Source organism: Macrobrachium nipponense, chromosome 8 (genome assembly GCF_015104395.2).
Source record: "Macrobrachium nipponense isolate FS-2020 chromosome 8, ASM1510439v2, whole genome shotgun sequence".
NCBI classification, from domain to species: Eukaryota; Metazoa; Arthropoda; class Malacostraca; order Decapoda; family Palaemonidae; genus Macrobrachium; species Macrobrachium nipponense.
Genome location: NC_087203.1, coordinates 4593061 through 4614576, shown reverse-complemented (window position 1 = coordinate 4614576; position 21516 = coordinate 4593061). Strand labels below are relative to the sequence as shown.

At 37.0% G+C, this 21516-nt stretch overlaps 1 protein-coding gene across 1 annotated transcript in view; it reads left to right on the top strand.

Moving 5' to 3' along the window:
* LOC135222595 (uncharacterized) overlaps positions 1–18382 on the top strand; it is a 29213-nt gene extending 10831 nt beyond the window's left edge. The window contains exons 2-4 of the mRNA XM_064260685.1: positions 8881–8936; positions 11552–11650; positions 17888–18382. Coding sequence (XP_064116755.1) covers positions 8885–8936; positions 11552–11650; positions 17888–18090 — 354 coding nt within the window. The 5' untranslated portion in view covers positions 8881–8884 and the 3' untranslated portion in view covers positions 18091–18382. The remainder of the gene's footprint in view (positions 1–8880; positions 8937–11551; positions 11651–17887) is intronic.
* Positions 18383–21516: the final 3134 nt, after the last annotated feature.

Below are 21516 nucleotides of genomic sequence, written 5' to 3'. Positions count from 1 at the left end.
CTTTTTCATTTACTTCCATATGTCTCAAGATCATTCGAGGAACAACTGTGGCTGATATTATATACAATAAGTTTCTTAGGCAAAATATGACATGCAGATATAGTCAAATTCCGACTTTTGTAATCTTCAAAGTCTGTTATCCCATAACACTGCCTTCGTCTCCACTATAGATATAAGATCTATGTCGATGCCACGTTCCATTGTAACAAGACGTACTACTACCCTGCATATTTAGCCCAGTTTTATTTCCCGCAATTTGGTTTTAAATCCCGAGATTTTCATTTTCATATCTTTTTTTATATAATTTACATTCAATGTAGTATAAAAAATTAAAGCCCGGGAAAATATTTCAAGATTCAAGAAGAGCTGAGTGAACAAGTTCAGCTACAACCGGGAGCTTAGTTTCTGACATTCTTACACCATGAAAACATAAGCAGCATAACATAAAACTAATAAACTTTTCATTAATTAGGTAATTCAATATATATTACAAGTTATAACTTTTATCTCATTTACAAAATGTTCTTATTGGATCCGGTACGTTTTCAGCCTTTTAAAATTAAGAGAGAGAGAGTACTGGGGAATTTTTTAAGTTGGTAAAATTATATAATTTATATAAGTTTTTGTTCAAACTTACAGTTTTAAACATGATAAAGTACCAGTATATAACATAAAGATGTCATCAGCTGAATGAACATAATTGTAGTATGAAATTCAACAAGTCCCAGCAGATAATGATTTTCATAAGAGTTAGTATATTTGTTATTACGCCTTTTCCCTGGATTTTCCGGGTCACTGGAGAGTAGTTCAGCACGCCGATAAGTGCGTGTGACACGCGAAATGTGAAGGACGTCCATTGAACATAATGGTTCACTGGCCACCGCATCCATCCGCGTCGACGCAGAAGCCTGGAGGTACCACGCTCATGTTGTGCGGCAACGCAGCGGCGATTTCACGCACACGCAAGATGTGAACGACCGTGTAAGATGTATAAGTCGACTCCTCACTGCGTTGCCGCAACGCAGCGAACTGCGTTGGCAAAACGCATAGTGTAAAAGGGCCCTTAGCGGCGTTGCGGTGACGCAGGCAGCAGACGACTTATACTTCTTATGGGGTCATTCACATCTTGCGTGTATGCGAATCGCTGCTGCGTTGCCGCAGAACATGTGCGTGGTACCACCAGGCTTCTGCGTCGACGCAGATGGATCAGGTGGCCAGTGGACCATCATATTCAATTTACGTCTTCACATCTTGCCTATGACACGCACTTAGCGGCGTGCTGAACTATTCTCCTGTGGCGCAGTGAAAATCATTATCTTTTGGTACTTGTTGAATTTCATACTACATATGCACTTTTATTCAACTGACGGGTATATAGACACTGGTACTTTTCATGCTTAAAACGGTAACTTTGAACAGAGATTGATATAAATTATATGATTTTACTTTGTAAAACCCTCGGTACTACTACTACTTACTACTACTACTACTACTACTACTCTCTCTCTCTCTCTCTCTCTCTCTCTCTCTCTCTCTCTCTCTCACACACACACACATATTTTAAAGAGATGAAAACATACTGGATCCAATAAGAACATATTTTGTAAGTGAGATAAAAATTATAACTTGCCATATATATTGAATGACCTAATTAGTGAAAAGGGTATTAGTTTTATCTTATGATGCCTTTGTATGTATCAATATGTTTTCATGGAGTAAGAAAGTTGTAAGAAACTAAGCACCTGGTTGTGGTTGAACTTGTTCACTGCAGCTCTTCTGGAATCTTGAAGTCTCTTCCCCGGGACCTTTTTTATACAATGAATGTAAATTAGAAAAAAAAAATAAGAAAATGAACTTCCCTGGATTTGGTTTAATCCCAGGATTTGAAACCAAATCCAGGGAAACAGAACTGGGCTAAATATGCGGGATCCGAGGAAAGAAACTCTCCCTAGTCAGTACGTCTTGTTATAATGGAACTTCTTGAAATCGATATAGATCTCCTTACTAAAGCGCCTCAGTGGTGTGGTTGGTTTGGTGTTTGCTTCTCACCTCGGTGGTCGCGGGTTCGATTCTCGGCCATTCCATTGAGGAGTGAGAGATGTGTATTTCTGGTGATAGAAGTTCACTCTCGACGTGGTTCGGAAGTCACGTAAAGCCGTTGGTCCCGTTGCTGAATAACCACTGGTTCAATGCAACGTAAAAACACCATACAAACAAACAAAAAGATCTCCTTACTATATCTTGAGTGGCGACGAAACCAAGTGTTATGGGATAAATTATAGTCTCGAAGACCGCAAGAGTCGGAATTTGACAATATATGGAAGTCGTACTTTGCCTAAGAAGCAGTAGTTTCTCGAATGATGATGCCTCAGACATACGAAAGTAATTGAAAAACTTGTTGCCATCCTGTTTTAGATCCTCAAATAATGTGGCAAATGCACCTATTGTCTTGCTGCGCGTTCAAAGAGTGTAGTACCCTTACGCTCAATAAAGGCACAATACATTCTCTCTGAGTATGAACAAATCGCCGCCATAAACTCAGTATGAAGGAAGTCGCGAATGTATTTGATTTTGCATAACACAGCTGTGTGCGGCAACTTTTAAAACTGCGGCGCGGCGAACGCATCTATCTGCAGCAACAAGACAGATAGTGTGAGCAGAGGAGTTGTAACTATGGTTATTGGCGCCCAGGGCAAGCATAGAAAATGGCACCCTTTGTCATGGAGAAAATCTTATGGATTGTGGATCTGAATCACAATGATTCAGTTGACAACATGAAGAACAAGCTATCAGTATTTACTGCCAGAAGGTATATTGAGTTTACCAGTACAAGTTCACATTATTTATTACCAGAATGTATAATCATGGAGTTTAGTTTTCCAACATTATTGAGGCAGATACAAATGTTTTACCAAAACTATTCTGCACAAAAAAATAAATAAATAAATAAGAATGTAGTTAAAAAAAAAAACTCGAAAAGCAATCCATATCCTGAAGTTCTGAACTGAAAAACTGAAAATTAGCATTGATAAAAACAGTTTTAGATCACATTTTTAAATGGACTCAAGTAAGAGTAATGATTTGACTGATCATTCTATAATTGCCCTTACCAATCAAAGAACTTTCATTAAAACTGAATAAAAAATGAAATTTAATTTGTCGGCTTCCGAAACTGCTTAGATTTAACATTTAAAATGCAACTTTGATTGTCAAGAGATTAGAAAAAATAAAAGTTGATGGCAATTGAATTTGGACTCTGCGAGACTTTGCTGAAGCAAAACTGTCAATAACATCATCAAAGTTAATGAGTTCTATCTCTTCACGCTCAATACTAAGAAATGCAAAGGCGTTAAATCTATCCTGTCCCATGAGGCTCTGAGATAATCCACAATCAATTTCAGTTTACTGAACGAACGTTCACAGCTTGCAATTGAAATTGCTACTGTGAGGATAAGTTGGATTGCTTACTCTTAAGTTGGGGAAATCATTTTCATCACCATATTGTACTATAATGAATTGGATGAGCTTCTCTGGAGTGGAAATCTGAACATCCGTTCTACTTGCCAAGAGCATTCTGCAGTCTAAGATTTCTTCATAAAATTCATTACCATCCAGATCACTACTGTAGAATGCGCCAAGATGTAAACAGTTTTCCTTCATTGTCTCGTCATCCAGTAATCCTGAACTTTCACCTTTTTAAGAATTTGTTCTACATCCTGCAGAAACCCAAACTTGTTGTCTAGATCTTTAGTCTTGTGCTACGTTGTTTCATTTCATTTCTCTCTCTCTCTCTCATTTCAGTTATTTCAATATGCTAATATTTTCTATTTTCGCACAGTATATCACGCCAATATATATATATATATATATATATATATATATATATATATATATATATATATATGTATGTATGTATGTATGTGTGTATGTGTATTAATAATATATATAAATTATATCTATATATATATATAAATTTATTTATTTATTTATTTATTTCCACACACACATGTGTGTGAGAAGAATACAAATACTAGCAACTCTTTATTATATATTTATATTATGATAGTGATACAAAATACTTTTTTTTCTCACAGCTCCCTGTAAACCGCATAAATTGTTTCCCAGGTTCATTTTGGCGCCCCCCTAAGGTCGGCGCCCAGACACGTCCCCCCCCCCCCCCCCCCCCCCCCCCCCCCCACCCCCCCCCCCCCCCCCCCAGTTACGCCTCCTGAGTGTGAAAGGGCCTTTACTCAATCGTGTGGTTGATTTGTAGTAGTGAAATAATGGATGGCTGTTGTGCAAAGAGGAAGAAACAAGAGTGAGTATAAGATGGGAGTGTTTCACGGGATTGCTGCTGAGCCAGTTCCCCTTGATGAATAAAAGTGTGGATGTTGAATGTTTAGACGAAGTTGTTTATTATTTACGGCATAAAGATGATCGAAAAGGAATAGATGTTGAAATATGTCGAAGTAATAAAATAGTGTAGGTGTAGGGATGGAAAGGGAGAGACGACGCCGCTCTGTCCAGGAGTCTTAGGAGTGCGTGGAATGAAGAAGACCTTCATTCATTGGTCATGTGTTTGGTGGTCAGTGCGCTCCTAATAACTCTTCTGTGTGAACGCATGAAACGTTAATGATGAGGAAGAAGCTTTCTGTACAGGGAGCTGCTTATCCAAGATTCGGTAGTAAGAGTATAACTGTTGCATCAATGTCTTTCTAGCGACAGGCACTGTCTGTCTTCTATCGGAAGAATATATATCACGTACAGGCGGATGAAATATGAAGTGCATTTGTACGGTCTGAGACGACCCGGGCTTTCTGCCAAGCAGCCGACCTAGCAGTGAATGGACACCAGCGTGCGGCGTCATCTTGGATCCAGAGAAGAGTGTAGGGGTAGCAACCTCATTCTTTCGTAGAGGGTTGTTGAAGACCGAAAGGTTTTCAGACTCAGACGGGGAGAAACTGTATGATGTGTGTACGTATGTGCGTTCTCGTAGATCCCGATTATTCTTTCCAAGTCATTGCAGCTCTCTCCTATATTTTGATCGCCAAGTTGCTCCTCCTGACATTGTGTATTTCTCCACTCGTTTCTTGTCTACTTTCGCAATTTTTCCCCTTCCAACTCCAGCGTGGGCCAAACGTAATCAATACGCGCTGGCTGTGGAATGGTGGCAGTTGGTGGGTCTGCAGGAGCCAAGGCGAGGCCCATAAAGTTGGCGGGGAGCGCCTCTCTCGCGTCCCTTTCCCGCGAAGGAGTTGATGTTAGGAGTGGATGGATGGATAGCAGCAGGAGCCAGATGGGGAGAAGATTCTTCTATGTAGTACCGAGAGAATCGGTATTTTGTGAACAGAGACAATTCAAGTTTTTCCCTTTTTATATGTAGGTTATTTATTGCAGCTTCAGTGACTTCTGTGAGCACACCTGATTCACTCAGTTCATCTCAGATTTAGGCTTAAAGCTTTGCTCAGCAAAAGACGCCCAAATTTATGGCGTTATTGTTCTTTATGAATGTTGCGTTCTTGGATTTTATTTGATCGTCTCGGCCATACTGGCGCTGACATCTTTTTCTTTACTGAACGACGCCTTTTCAGCTGCCTTTCCAAACACGATGATTGTATTTGACTTTGCATTGCGACCAGTTAAAAGAAAGAAGAAATGTCAGTCGGAACTGCTGCCTCCTTTGTTCCTATTTTTTTGAAGGTTGCAAATTTGTTTTCGTATATTCCTTTTTGAGTTACTCATTTTCCATTTCTTTTTGGTATCTATCCATCTTCTAAATCTTCTCTCCCTTTTGTATTTGTTTTTGACGTTTTCATTACTTCTTGCGATATTTGCCTCGAAACATTTCTCTTCAATCTTCAGCTGCCATTCTCCTTCCATTGCTTGACTGTATATATAATATATATATATATATATATGATATATATATATATATATAGATAGAAATATATATATAATGTACTATTATATATATTATATTCTTATGTTAATGTTTTTGCAAATTGTAACTTCCCTCAGTATTTGTATGTAATGTCATAAAATGTATGTTTTATGTTCATATTCAGTATTAAGATTAACTTAGAATTGGCGTGTTCAAGTAAAAGGTTCAAAATTCCCAAAATATATAATTTAAAGTTGAGAAAAATCGTATGTGAAAAGCTGATGTAGTTGTCAACACATCAGCGCACGAGTCCTTTATGTTGAACCAATATTGTTCGTCTTTGTCTTTCTTACTTGTAACTTGGTGATCTTTGCCCAAGATTGCACAATGTTGCGTCGAACATCCGGTGCAAAACGTTCCGAATGCAAGACTTCCTTTGCAGGAAATGATGTCATAGCATCCTTACAAGAATATTCTTCAATTCTTTTTAGTAATTTAGAGATTCTTTTATTATGAAACTGTTCGATATGACTGATAAATGAACTCTTATCTCTCTTGATTTATCAAAAAAGAATTTGTTGACTTGTAAGTTATTCATAGAGATGAAATGAGTAGCTACTTGTGACATCACTGTTCGCTTACGATAATCGTCTAAAATAATTTCTTTCATGTTAAGAGATTTTTATGTTCTGAAATCGTGTACTGTTCATATATTTAATAATCATAATATCATTCTCTTTCCCTCTTGTTTGAAAAGGGAATTTATTAAGAGTTTTGCAGAAAACATTGTCCTAAAATGCTTTGAGTCATCCATTTTGCATCGTGTTGATCAGTAGTCCCCATAAAAGTCTGGTCATTCTGATATTAGACAACTTGCCTTGGTTGTACTTCTGGAGCCGTTCGAGTTGGCCCATCTTTCTCTCTCTCTCTCTCGTCCCGACCGTGGGAAATTTTGATTTTTACATTAACGTAAATCTTTACGTACATGGTCACTCGTAACTTTCAGATTGATTTAATTTCTTAATACTATAGTGGTTACTTATGGAATCTGAACGGGCAGTATAAACGTGTTTTTATAACGCGCCTGTGAAAGAGTACAGTGAATTTGGAAGCTGCAGCAAAAAGGAAAAGATGATGCCAGTTAATGTGTTATTACAAGTTTTAAGTGCACCTAAAATATTTAAAGGGTTTGAGTAAAATTATTTCTGTTTTCGCAGATTGCAAATATTTGTGTTCTGTACCGAATTCTTTTGAAGTGTTTATTTTATGTTCTGTATTTACTGTGTTCTTAGTGTTTTCCACATTTTTGTGTTTTTGCATATTTTTGTGTTCATAATTTTTTGGTGATTTAACATTGCATAGGTACTTGATTTCTTGATTAATTAATTTTCTTGATAAATTAATGTCGATTTAATTTTGTTTAATAATTAATTCAAGAATTAATTAAACTTTGTGTTGTTTTCAAGTAACAGTAAATTTCCCTGCAATTGTTAATTTCACTTATAAATTTTGAATTTAAAAATAATTTTTTTCTATTTAAAATTTTATAACAGAGTTCATTTATTGACCACCAGCGATAGAATTTATTTGGGTAGAAATATAGAGTGGTAATTGAGCAGTTTTCCTTCAATTTTATTGAAGTGAGTTAGAACCAGGTAAGTACTCAGAGTCTGTTGGAGTGATGCCCTTTAATCTCATATAAGATTACCTCACACCTGTTTTAATGAACTTAGTCTGATTTCTTGCGTGATTAATAAGTTTTTAAGGGATCGCTGTTGCCTTTAGAGTAATCAGTCGTATTTTATCTGTGATGAAGGTTCAGGTGTCTGGTTGTTGTGAGGTGACTCTCTCTCTCTCTCTCTCTCTCTCTCTCTCTCTCTCTCTCTCTCTCTCTCTCTCTCTACATACACGTACGGTTTCTGTACTGCAGTTTCCCATCCACTCGACTTGCGTTCATAGGAGCTGTCCTGTCTCTTCCGCTCATGGAGGCCACTTTCCCAGTCCTTTTCGCTATGTATATTATTCCCACAATAGACATAATAGACGTTAAGACGCACCTAGATGCAGCGTTTCTCTTATAGCGAAGGGTTAAGTATTTAGAATGTTTCTTACCAAGTTTGATCTCTAAGCAACGTCTCTCACTTTATCCCTCCTGTCTATCCGATATATAATGCCGTACTAATATTTATTCTGGTTGGCTTGTATGCCTGAGTCTGCCAATCTTCTGGTTCTCAACAGGGAAAAATCCTGCAGCCAAGAGCCATGACAAATAATTGGGAAATGTCATCAGAAAACATGTCATCACACTCGCGGAATGAATCGGGAGATATTAAATGGAAATTCAGGCAGTGTGAACCGAAGACAAGGAGCAGTTTGATCAGCATACACGAAGTCGCAAGACATGATAAAATTTTTGACCAGAACAAAAAGAAAAAAAAAAAAAATCTGAGTCTCGACATCAAATAACAAAACATATTTGGATCGTGTAGTCAGCCAGGAAAAAATCTCGAAAACTGAAGGGTGTGATCGGAAGCCATGATAGAACACAGCGCTGGAATTGAAGACATAGGTGGAGGTACCAGCAAATGAATGTGAGCAGTGTCATCATCATCCTCCATCAAACCAACCTCTTCGGCAGTATCTGCTCCAAGGTTGTCTGACCCGCGCCCCTGTCTGTTCGTGGTTATCTTGTGCACTCCCGAATTTGATCATATTGAACTTTTCCCGTTTACCTCATGGGTGAAAATTCGTTATCTGCTGAAAGTAGCTGGTATCAGTAATTGGAATGTGGTTATAAGTATGCTGTTGACAGTAAATTTCAAAGTTGTCCTTGCTAAGCTGCCTGATACAATCTTTCTGCCAATTTCTGATATTTGCAGTAAGAATTGACATAGCTCAAGCGGTTATTTTTTTCCTTGATATTTATTAAAGGTGATAGAGAAAGCTTCGCTTTATGATTTATGGGTCTTTTGTCACTAACAACTGATGTTTCTTTGCAGAAAGATGAAGGTCCTTGCATTCACAGCCATCACACTCTTATGTTCCGTTCATTACAGTAAGTGGTACATTAAAATATTGAAAATTGATATTTCAAAACTAATCTAAGAACAAAACTTTATAAATCAGAGCAGTCTTATATCACGAGATTTGATAAACACACTATCAAGTTCATATCTTTTAAGTGTAGGTAAAAGCAAGATTTTTACAGCTATCATTAAGAGGATCGTGTAAAGTTAGCGAATTCATATTTTTCAGTAGACAGCTGTCAGTCTCTTATGGGAGCTAAAATAACAAAATTGAATGTACATATCTTAGAAATGCCCCCTCCCACCCACCCCAAAAAATACAACATTCTTCCCCAAGCCAAGGTACATCAGTGCCATTTAACAGCGCACTGGGTCTGCTACTGGGATGTAAGCAATTCCAATTATTCTTTGGCTGTCAGCTGTCTTGAGAGGAAAATATTTTGGCTACCACTGGTCTTCATTATTGATCGTAAGCTTCCTTTGAACTTCTTTGGCCTTTTATTCTGTGATTAACTTTTCATAGAATATTGCATGTTCTCACCAATAGAGTCAGTCCTTTAAATGTTTTGGATAGACTCGATTAGTTGAGAACAGGGCCTGCTTTACCACAAGTGTAATCAGAGTTCGTTGCATTTCAGGTTAATTCACACATTTGTCTCAGCAGATCTCTTTATTTTAGTATCGATCATAACTTGACTAATATGTTCTTTTCAGTTTGAAAGTATCTACAGTCCCTTGAGGCATCATCACTATAATGGTGTGTTGCGTCAGAGACTACCAAATGGCTCTCCATCTCATTACCTGTCGTAGAGATCTCCAATTGAGAATATTATATGATTATTACATTCGTTCACTGTCCTGAAAGTAGCTTGTTGATCATCTCAGCAAAATGTTAAATGCTTGGTCAGTTTAATAAAAGTATGACAGTTGCCTTTTTAAATGCAATTAGTAGCAGAATTATACCCATTAAGTTTCAAATTATCCTTCTTTTTAGCTCTTTGATAGTTCCCCCAGTCAATTCCAGCTCTTTTACTGGACCTTCATATTTGATGGAATTATTTTATTAGGAAAACCAACATCTCTGCTTGTTTGGCTTCAATCATCTCTGGTACCAAGTCATTTTCTCTTGGGGCTTTGTCGTCATTCAGCTGTTTGTCAGATGACCCTCACCTGATTTCATTGTAATTGCCAGATGACCCTCACCTAATTTCATTGGGTTAAATCTCTTCAACAGGAAAATGGCTCTAGTTTGGTAGTGTATTAAGATGGTCTCTCCCTCTGTTCGTTGTTTATTTCCACTATCAAAAGATTTCCATTTCTAACCTTCACTGATCATTATTTAGCTTATTTCCTTTACTGTCTCTCCTGAAATCTGTGGATTCTGGTGCTGTACCGACCATAGAGACACACGTACACACACAAACACCGATGAATGAGAACTGAGCAAGGCAGCATAACAGAGGAATGCCGAACTCTTGAGTCTCGTCGTTTTGGGTCATTAGCCTCTCTGCTTCAGTTGATTCATTTCATTTCATTTCATTCCATCTGCTAACACATCCTTGAGACCAGTGTGGGGCCCTAGGGAAAGAAATGTGATTCCTCAATTAGGAGCTACACTAATGAGTTATTTGGGAGTCAAAGTTCCCAAGAACGTCAGTGATAACAATACCAAGAGTAAGAGAGCGTTGGTCTATTCTGGAGGGGGATTACTACTGTATGTATGCATATAAAATCAAAGAATAGTCAAATAGTAGAGCGAGCAAAAACACACACACACACACACACACACACACACACACACACACACATATATATATATATATATATATATATATTATATATATATATATATATATATATATATAGATATATATATATATATATATATATATATATATATATATAACTTTATATCAAAATAAACCAATCAGGGAAAAGAATAATCCCCCTCACACAAATCTATATGAATTTTATGTTGGTGACCCAATAAGTGGAGTTGAGCAAAGTTGGATGTAGTGTAGTCAGCAGGTTGATTGTGTGTGTGTGTGTGTGTAGGACATGGCCCAGGGATACCGTCATCCCAAATGGACTTCTTGAAAATCGAAGGGTGACGAACAGTGGTACCACCCAGGACCTGGTGCCACCCACAATGTGACTGCATGTAAAAGCCAAACTGATATTAAGTTAGAAATGTCCTTCCATCATTTGTTTATACCAGATCTAATAAGATTTAATTTGATCCCCGCCCCGTTTGTTTGAGCGTGTTTGTATGGTCTTCTGTCTCAAATTTCTTTTTCGGCCACTGTGCTGTTGGTCTGACTCGCTCTGTATTTAATTTAATTATGACTTGTGGGTGTTGATGATGGCCCATATTTGAAGAATGTCTCGGAAGAAAATAAAATTTTTTGAGAAGGACCCTTGAACACCCTTGAAGTACTGAATGAATTTAAGCTATATTTTATTTGCTTCCACGTTGTAGACATAATATTCGTATTGTCAGTCAGTCACCCATGTACGAAGAGTGACGGTTTCTAGTGCTAAGTGCGTTGTTAGAGGAAGACAGTAGCTACAGCCAGTCCTGATTATAACAAATATGAAAGATAATGCTTCATACATGTTTTTTTAATGCAATTCTCTCTTTCAGGTGAAGCATTTGCCTTCCTGTGCTATGAGCAAGACGCCGGTGGAGACAGAACTGTCACTTTCTGTGCAAATTCCTGCTTCTCGGTTGGTGGCAGTGTCGGTAAGGACTTTGTGGCTTTCATTTCTTGAAGTTTATTCTTTTCCTACATTGTCGTGTACAAGAATTTCAGCTTGAGATATTGAAAACAGTGCAGTATCTTTTATTTTGTCACATTCGTTTGTCAAAAACGATCAAGCTAAAATTCCTTTGCAGAAGCACTCTCGGGGAAAGATCGTAGGCTTCGTCTGGTTACTGCAGTACCTTTAGAGGGGTTGCAAAATATTGAAAAACATAAATTTCAGATATGAAATGAGTCTGTGAACTGTATTTGTTGGCAGTAATTACATGGGTGTGAATCTTTGGTTAACTTTTCGAAGGAACATTAAGTTGAGACACACACACACACATACACACACACACACACACACACACACACACACACACACCACACACACACACACACACACACACACACATATATATTATATATATATATAGATATACATATATAATATAGTATATATATTATATCTACACATTAATTAGTAGCAACAATATATATAATAATATAATATATACACATATTAATATAGCAATATTAATATATTTTATATATATATATATAATATATATATATATATATATATACATATATATATACTATACATATACATGTACATATCATATACATATACATATACATACCTATACATATCATATTAATGTACAACGAAGGTACACGTGCTTGGGAAATATCCTTAAATCCACCTTAGATATAAGGATATATATATATATATATATATATATATATATATATATATATATATATATATATATATATATATATATATTATATATATATATATGTGTGTGTGTGTGTGTGTGTGTGTGTGTGTGTGTGTGTGTGTGTGTGTGTGTGTGTACATAGTAGCATCATGATAAATATATTTTGTGTATATTAAAGTTGGTGTAATCAGTTATGTATGTTTCTGAGTTAGTGTTTGCAATTTAATTTTTATTACAGTTTTTCGTGTTTATGGTGTCACTGTGACCTTATTTGACTTACCAGAAGAATTTCTTTTGATGTGTGTTTGGTGTGAGGTCACATTGAGATGACCTGTCTACGTACAGTATACTATAGCCATTTTCTTGCTATGGTTAGTTCATGTATACCAGATGTGTCATTGTCGGGCATATGACGAGGGACCTACAGATAAAAATCCCTGCAATAGGTCAGCCCAGCCTCACAATCGTGCCCCAGATGAGAAACAAATCCATCTGGCCAAAGTATGCAACTCGACAAAAGACCAAGCTGCCAACACTCGAGACAAGCCAGCTCAGATCTCTAGTCGTGCTGTGAGTCAGCCTCTCTTATACCCTCTGCTGCCATTGGCAAACTTTAGTCTACGAAGGCCTCCAACTCCCTGCTGGTGCTGATACTCTATATATGAATGACAACTTTGCTATGACTCCAAATGTTTTCAAAGATTCATGTAAACTATGTACCTTTTGGTGATACACCTGTTATTTCAGTGTATGCTCTTCTTCCAAATAAGATTTGTGCCACCTGCAAAGAACTCTTTCAGGCTATCGCTGATAAGTGTGGAGACATCAACTATTCTATTAATGTGCAAACAGTGGTGACTGGCTTTGAGGATGGTGTACTGAGAGCTGTTCTTACAGCGTTTGGCCACGACGTAGAGAGCAAAGGTTGTTCCTATCCTCTTACACAGTCCCCTTCTATCATTTTACACAGTCCTAAGTCCAGGAAATGGGTTTGAGAACACAGTATAATATCCATGCTGAGTTTTGTTTGTTCTGTTGAATGATTGATACTGCCCCTAGAAGATGTTGATGAATGTGGTAGATACCTCAAAGCTTCATTCCACAAGATCCACCTGAAGCCGAGGTGTTCCTCTTGTACTTCGATTTTAATTCGTTATTGGCTCCTTTTGACTGATGCAGTAGCTAGTTGTCATGCTCATTGATGCCGTGATGTCTCTATTCTTCAACCTCATTGGTCACTAGCATCCTTCTGTCTGGCATGTCACTGGATGGTTTCCGTGAAGAAATGACAGTGAGCATATTACCCAGGAGGATGTTGTTGGTAATCCCGCTCAAAGAAGAGTTCGTCGACTCTGTGTGCAGCTGCAAGAATGCCTTAGCAACTTGCATGTTGCTTGACAGGAGGACCACAAGACTGGCAGTTTGTTCGTGGCATTGGCTGAAATATTCGTCTTAATCATCAGCATTAAAAGCACTGAATATATATGTGATGCCACGATATTATGCAAGATGTTTTCAGATTGTTCATGTCACGTCCTTAAATGATTGACTTAATGTATTTATTTGGTTACCTTACTATGCTCAAGATATTGAACAAAACGTGATTTTTCACACAGATTATATATATTATATATATATATATATATATATATATATATATATATATATATATATATATATGATATATATATATATATATATCTATATATATATATATATAGATATATAAATCTAAATGTTCGTTTGTTCAAAATCTTAAATCTCCGAAAGTCTTCACTGATTGCTTTGAAATTTTGACACAACATTGCATTCAAATACGATGTGTTTTTATAATAGGGTTTCATCCTACCCCCCCCCCCCCCCCTCCAAAGGGGGTGGGGGTGAGAAGGGATTCCCTGAAACGGAGCTGGTTCTGCCCGTAGACTTAGTTACTTTACGAATTTATCATACATAATTGAGAAGGGGTTTGACAGAGAGAGAATGAGAGGGAGATGAGTTACAAGGATTAGGATGTCTCAAAGACTTGTTAATCCAACCTAGGAAACATCATGTGCTCACTTATCTGTCAGAGCAGGTTTTACTGTTCATTCACAGTGTCCTAATGATTTTGTCTAGCTTTGTTTTAAACTCTTCTATGCTGTTTACAACTTCTGGTGGGAGTTTATTCAATGTGTCACATATCTTGTATGTAAAGAAGTTCCCACTGTGGGATGTGTTGTATCTCTTCAGTTTTAGTTTCCATCCATCATTTCTTGTCTTGTTTTCGTTTAACGTAAATAGGTTAAAGTCTACTTTTGTTATGCCTTACAGTATTTTAAATGTTTCTATTAGTTGTCCCTCGCAATCGTCGTGTTTCGAAACCATACATGTTCAGGCTCTCTAGTCATCTTTGGTAAATTATTTGCCTGATGGATGGAATTAACTTTGTGGCTCATGCTTGTACTCCTAATCTATTTATGTCTTTTCTTGGTGTTGGTGACCAGAACTGTACTGCATATTCAAAATGGGGTCTAACTATTGATGGGTCTAATTATTGATGTGTAGAGCTGTAGCACCATTTCCTTATTTCTGTATTTGAACTGCCTCTATATGTATCCTACTAGTTTCTGTGCCTTGTTTTCAGCTTTTATGCACTGTTTTGTGGATTTTAAGTCCTTGGTAATAATGACACCAAGGTCCTTCTCTTGTTTCACACTATTTATATGATTCCCAAGCAGCATGTAGCTGGTATGAGGGTTGTTTGTTCCTATTTGTAACACTTTACACTTATCTACGTTAAAAGGCATTTGCCATTTTTTTTACCACTCTCCTATTTTCATTAGATCATTTCTTAAACTTAATATGGCATCTGGGTCTGCTGCATTTACACCTAGTTTGGTATCATCTGCAAATTTGACTATCCTGCTAGTTAAGCCTACATCAATGTCATTAATGTAAATAACAAACAAGAGGGGGCCAAAGACAGAACCCTGAGGAACTCTGCTTGTTACATCTGCCCATTCTGATTCTTCACCATTTATTACGACTCTCTGCTTTCTATAAGTTAGCCAGTCTTTGATCCAGTCTGCCATTACTCCTACAATTCCTAAAGCTCTATCTTTTGTCATCAGTTTCTTGTGTGGGACCTTGTCAAAGGCCTTTTGGAAATCTAAGTATAGTATATCTATTGCTCTACTTCTGTCGTAAATACCAAGCATGTTATGAAAAAAACTCTTAGTGGTTTGATAGGCATGATCTGTTTTGTCTGAAACCGTGTTAGCTGTTTAACAACAAGTTGTTTCTATCAATGTGATCCACAATTTGATCTGCAATTATGGACTAAAAAATCTTGCAAACAACCGACGTTAGACAGATTGGTCTGTAATTTCCTGGCTCTTCTCTTGGACCTTTTTTGTAAACTGGGGGCACATTACCTAGTTTTCATCCTTTTGGTGCCTTTCTTTGTTCAGCACTTTTTCTGTAGTTTATATAGGTGAGGAACTATCTCCTCTTTTAGCTCTTTAATTTCTCTTGGATGAATCCTATCCAGCCCAGGAGATTTAAACTTGAGTTTGTCTATTTTGTGTTTAATGTCCTCTTCTGTAAATATTATTTTGGCCAACGGTTCTGCCCCATCATATTTGATAGCAGGTTTCAGTATTGAGGTTGTGTCTTCAATTGTGAATACACTAGTAAAAAACTTATTCAATCAATCTGATGTTTCCAAGTCTGAGTTCACCAGGTTACCTTTATTGTCCCTTAGGGGACCTATGCTAACACGAGCAAAGAATTCTTTTGGGTTTTCCTTACAAACTGATGCAACTCTCTTATCCTCATTTATCTTTGCATTTCTTACTCATTTGTCCACTAATCTACAGAGTTCTCTATGCCTGCCTGGGTATGGGTTCCTTGATTTGTGCAATCTGTCTCTTTTTCTTATTGTATTTTTGATTTCTCTGTTGAACCTCTTAGGCTTAGGGTTGCCATTTGTTAGTATTTGCCTTAATGGTATACATCTAGCAGAGTGTTTTTCAGCGTATTCGTCATGAAAGGCTTCCCAGTGTTTATCTATGCCTGTGTTCTCGTCGTACTCTAGATTTTTAACTTACTCCTTCTGATTTATAGGTCTTGTCGACGGTAGTCTAATCTTATTAATACCTTTTTCTCTTTTTTATGTTGAACATTAATTTGAAATAAGATAATTTTATGGTCGTTTTTGCCTAGATTTGCACCTACTACAAGGTCAGGCACTAGATTACCTTCTGTTGATAGGACAATGTCTAGTATGTTGTTTCCTCTGGTAGGTTTGTCAACCCATTGGTGGAGGAATTAATTTTTTACAAAATCTAAAAGTTGTTTTCCTTCTATGTTTGATGCGGAGGTCATCGTGTCCCAATGTACTGCTGCATTAAAATCTCCCATTATTATGCAGAGTTTGTTGTTTATCTCTTGTCCTAGTAGTGCATACAGCTCCTCATCGGACATTTGTGATTGGTAGGGAGGTCTGTACACTAGTATTAGAGTTATCTTCTTCCTCAGACTGTTTATATTGATGCCAATCACTTCTTGCATGGTTGTAATTTTACACTCTATTGGACTGAGGTGGTCCCTAACGTATAACATAACGCCTCCACCTTTTTTTTTTGTTGAGTATCTCTTTTGGACAATTTATAACCAGGTATCTGGTACTCTCTTACAAAGTCTCTTGTATCCATGTTTCTGTGATACTTATGTCTAATTCCTCACATGCTACCAATGCTTTGGAGAGATCTACTTTGTTCCGAATAGATTGTGCATTAAACTGCACCACTCTGAGTGACTTCTCTCTTCTCTTTTGTCCTCGGTGGCTTTATTACTTTCCCTTACCGTCAGTGTTGCCTGCAGTGCTATTACTAACCAGCTTCTGTGTGCTTTTTGACTCCTTCCCTTGAATGTTCATTTTACTAAGGTGTTTCATGAGGTTTTCTATTATTTTTCCTCCTTCGAAATTCAAGACAGACTGACTCAAAATACAGACCAGACTTGCGACTTACCCAACAGACACAACAAACCCTCGCCGAACGAGCAATTACCTATCCATTCACACGAACACAAACAACCTAACCCCGATTACATTCACTGTTCTCTCTCTCTCAATCCTCAAGGACGTTGTCAAATGGAACTCCCATAAGTCGATTGAGGACCAGTAGGAGTTTCTTGTCATAGTAGCATCCCTCTGCTGTGTTGCGAGGGGAATTTTGTTATAAACTAATCGGATCTGATTTCAAGATATCAAAACAACTTGTAGTTGAGAGACGCTATTTCTCAGAAATGTTCTTCCGGTAGTGGAACATTTTAGCCAGCTTTATAGGTTTGTTATTAGTAGAAAGGAACACATTTCATTTTTACAATGCAATAATTAGGTGTTCTTAACAAGGAGAATAATTTTTTTTTGTATTTATGAAACTTTAATATTATTTTAAATTCTATAACATTCGCATATACACTGAGGACTCTCATATGAAGAACTTTAATTTCTTGTCTTTTTTTCAGCTGGGATTTCCACTGTGAAAAAGGGGTGCACTGACAAGACCTATGAGGCTAAGTGTCAGTCTGTTGGCCTACCAGGAGCTTTCTCTGGACTCCTGAATGAACATACCTGCTTCTGCAACTACATCTTGTGCAATGGCTCGGCGATGAATTCTGCAATCTTGGTACTTGTCCTTCTTCCTTACCTGCTTCAGAAACTGCTATAAACTTGGGGATTTTTTGATGACATTCTCCAGCCAGTTAATCACATTCTCATATTTTTTATGTATAGCTCTAGATGTGCGTTGCATTTATACTTATTATTCACAGTAGCTGTAAATATTTCTATGAGTTTTGCAGCATTGTAGAAATGTCCAACATGTGCTCTTATACAAAGGAGACTTTCTGAAATAGTTGTAGTACTTAGGCGTTGTTTTATATTCGAAGACTTTTGGATGTGATATTAAAGTAAAAGTCAATTTCTGCTTTTATACATCCATAATAAACTAATCCTCTGTCCACATTGTTGTGCTTTTCCCCTTGGAAGAATCTGATTGTAATTGAAAAGCAGAAACATTGGTTGAAGTCTGTAAGTCGTTTCCTGTTTGTCGGGTATGGATTATTGTCACACTAAAAGAACTATAAATGAGAAAATAAATTCACCGTTACAAATAAAAAGAAATACTAGAAAATGAATGAAGCAATTCAAAAAGTAAAGATGGCGACTGAGTAAAAGAAGGAACTAGCGGCCTGATAACTCTTACAAGACCACCTGAGAAGAGAGAGGACTTTCCCCTTACAACTGTAGAACAGTAGTTGAAATGATTTATAGAGTAAAATAAAAATGTCTCTTGCTACAAAAGAGAAAGACTAGAGAACTGGAAGGAGAATTACTTCTAATTATCTCTCCAGTCCAGAACAGAGGCAATAGGTGAACTGCCCCAAAAATAAGTGTTGCTCCAAACGAAAGTAGATTAAGCTAACATAGAGTGTATTCAGTGGATAGAGAGAACTTGGGAAATGTTAAGAAAAACACTGTATTTTTGTGTTTCAAATTTAGCAATCAAAGGAATATAACTCCTGTAAGATAAATCTAAAGCAATCTGAACATTCAAAAGTGATGAGATGACAGTAAGATTGCAGAAATAGGTGGGGGGAGAAAGGGAGATGATAAAAACACTGTTTTGAGCAACTGAACTTGATTAAGGTTTAGAGTCTCCATTGGATTGAATCCAAATCAGAGTTGAAAAATAAAGGCACATAGGAAAAAGGAACAATGGTGGTTGAGGATGAAAATGAGAAAAATAAAAAAAACTATTGTAAGACAATATTTCATGCTTCCTGGGTGTCACCTTCGTTTTAGATGTGAAAATGTTAGTCTGTCCTTCTCCCCTTATATAAGCTACTGCCCCATATTCTTTACTCGAGGCGTCAGTAAATATATGCAACTCCGACTCTCTCAAGATAACTCCCCTCTTGAATTTCAATGTATGAACTTAAATAAATTCTTCTAAGATTTCATTTGTCTGCTCTTGTCTTCTGCTATCTAGCACATCATCCCATTCTATCTCTGCTTCTCACAAATCTGGCACAAAATCTTAACCCTGACAAAAACTGGACTGACGAGTCCCAATGGATCAAAATTGGATATGAGTACAAACAGCAATTTACATTTAGTAAGACTAATGCCCTTTCCATTCGTACATATCCCCTTACATGGTTTCAAACTCAAACAATCACTTTCTCTATCCCAAATCATATGCAAACTTGAGATTTGTGCGGTCTCATTTGTTTATCAAATACTACGCTATTGCTAGCTCACCCTGTCAATGGCATGTGCTCTTCATCTAACAATGACTTTACTTCTACATAATCTTTTCGCATTTCCTCTTGGGTTGGGTAGGTCTGTAAATACTTGTCCATGTAAAATGATCTAATAAGCTCTTCCCGCCCTTGCCCCTTAAGATGCGTTCTAAGAACTTGATGCAATAGGTAAGGGCTATTGTTGATACTGAAGACCACGACTTTAAAGGCAAAGGTAGCCACTTGTGTCATTGTCTTGCGCCAAAGAACCGTGCCTACTTCATATCATCGGGATCGAGCAAGGACACAATTGGAACAAATCTTAGATATATCAGATGTTATTGCATGAAGGTGCTTTCTAAACTTTAGATCATAAAGCATCTCCACCAGACTGGGAACCGGGTACAAGCAGTCATTTAAAGATAGTTTGGCCTATTGTCCTTGGATGGTACATTGAAACATACCTGCTTCTGCAACTACATCTTGTGCATGGCTCGGCGATGAATTCTGCAATCTTGGTACTTGTCCTTCTTCCTTACCTGCTTCAGAAACTGCTATAAACTTGGGGTATTTTTTGATGACATTCTCCAGCCAGTTAATCACATTCTCATATTTTTTATGTATAGCTCTAGATGTGCGTTGCATTTATACTTATTATTCACAGTAGCTGTAAATATTTCTATGAGTTTTGCAGCATTGTAGAAATGTCCAACATGTGCTCTTATACAAAGGAGACTTTCTGAAATAGTTGTAGTACTTAGGCGTTGTTTTATATTCGAAGACTTTTGGATGTGATATTAAAGTAAAAGTCAATTTCTGCTTTTATACATCCATAATAAACTAATCCTCTGTCCACATTGTTGTGCTTTTCCCCTTGGAAGAATCTGATTGTAATTGAAAAGCAGAAACATTGGTTGAAGTCTGTAAGTCGTTTCCTGTTTGTCGGGTATGGATTATTGTCACACTAAAAGAACTATAAATGAGAAAATAAATTCACCGTTACAAATAAAAAGAAATACTAGAAAATGAATGAAGCAATTCAAAAAGTAAAGATGGCGTCTGAGTAAAAGAAGGAACTAGCGGCCTGATAACTCTCACAAGACCACCTGAGAAGAGAGAGGACTTTCCCCTTACAACTGTAGAACAGTAGTTGAAATGATTTATAGAGTAAAATAAAAATGTCTCTTGCTACAAAGAGAAAGACTAGAGAACTGGAAGGAGAATTACTTCTAATTATCTCTCCAGTCCAGAACAGAGGCAATAGGTGAACTGCCCCAAAAATAAGTGTTGCTCCAAACGAAAGTAGATTAAGCTAACATAGATGTGTATTCAGTTGGATAGAGAGAACTTGGGAAATGTTAAGAAAAACACTGTATTTGTGTTTCAAATTTAGCAATCAAAGGAATATAACTCCTGTAAGATAAATCTAAAGCAATCTGAACATTCAAAAGTGATGAGATGACAGTAAGATTGCAGAAATAGGTGGGGGGAGAAAGGGAGATGATAAAAACACTGTTTTTGAGCAACTGAACTTGATTAAGGTTTAGAGTCTCCATTGGATTGAATCCAAATCAGAGTTGAAAAATAAAGGCACATAGGAAAAAGGAACAATGGTGGTTGAGGATGAAAATGAGAAAAATAAAAAAAAAAAAACTATTGTAAGACAATATTTCATGCTTCCTGGGTGTCACATTCGTTTTAGATGTGAAAATGTTAGTCTGTCCTTCTCCCCTTATATAAGCTACTCGCCCCATATTCTTTACTCGAGGCATCAGTAAATATATGCAAACTCTGACTCTCTCAAGATAACTCCCCTCTTGAATTTCAGTGTATGAACTTAAATAAATTCT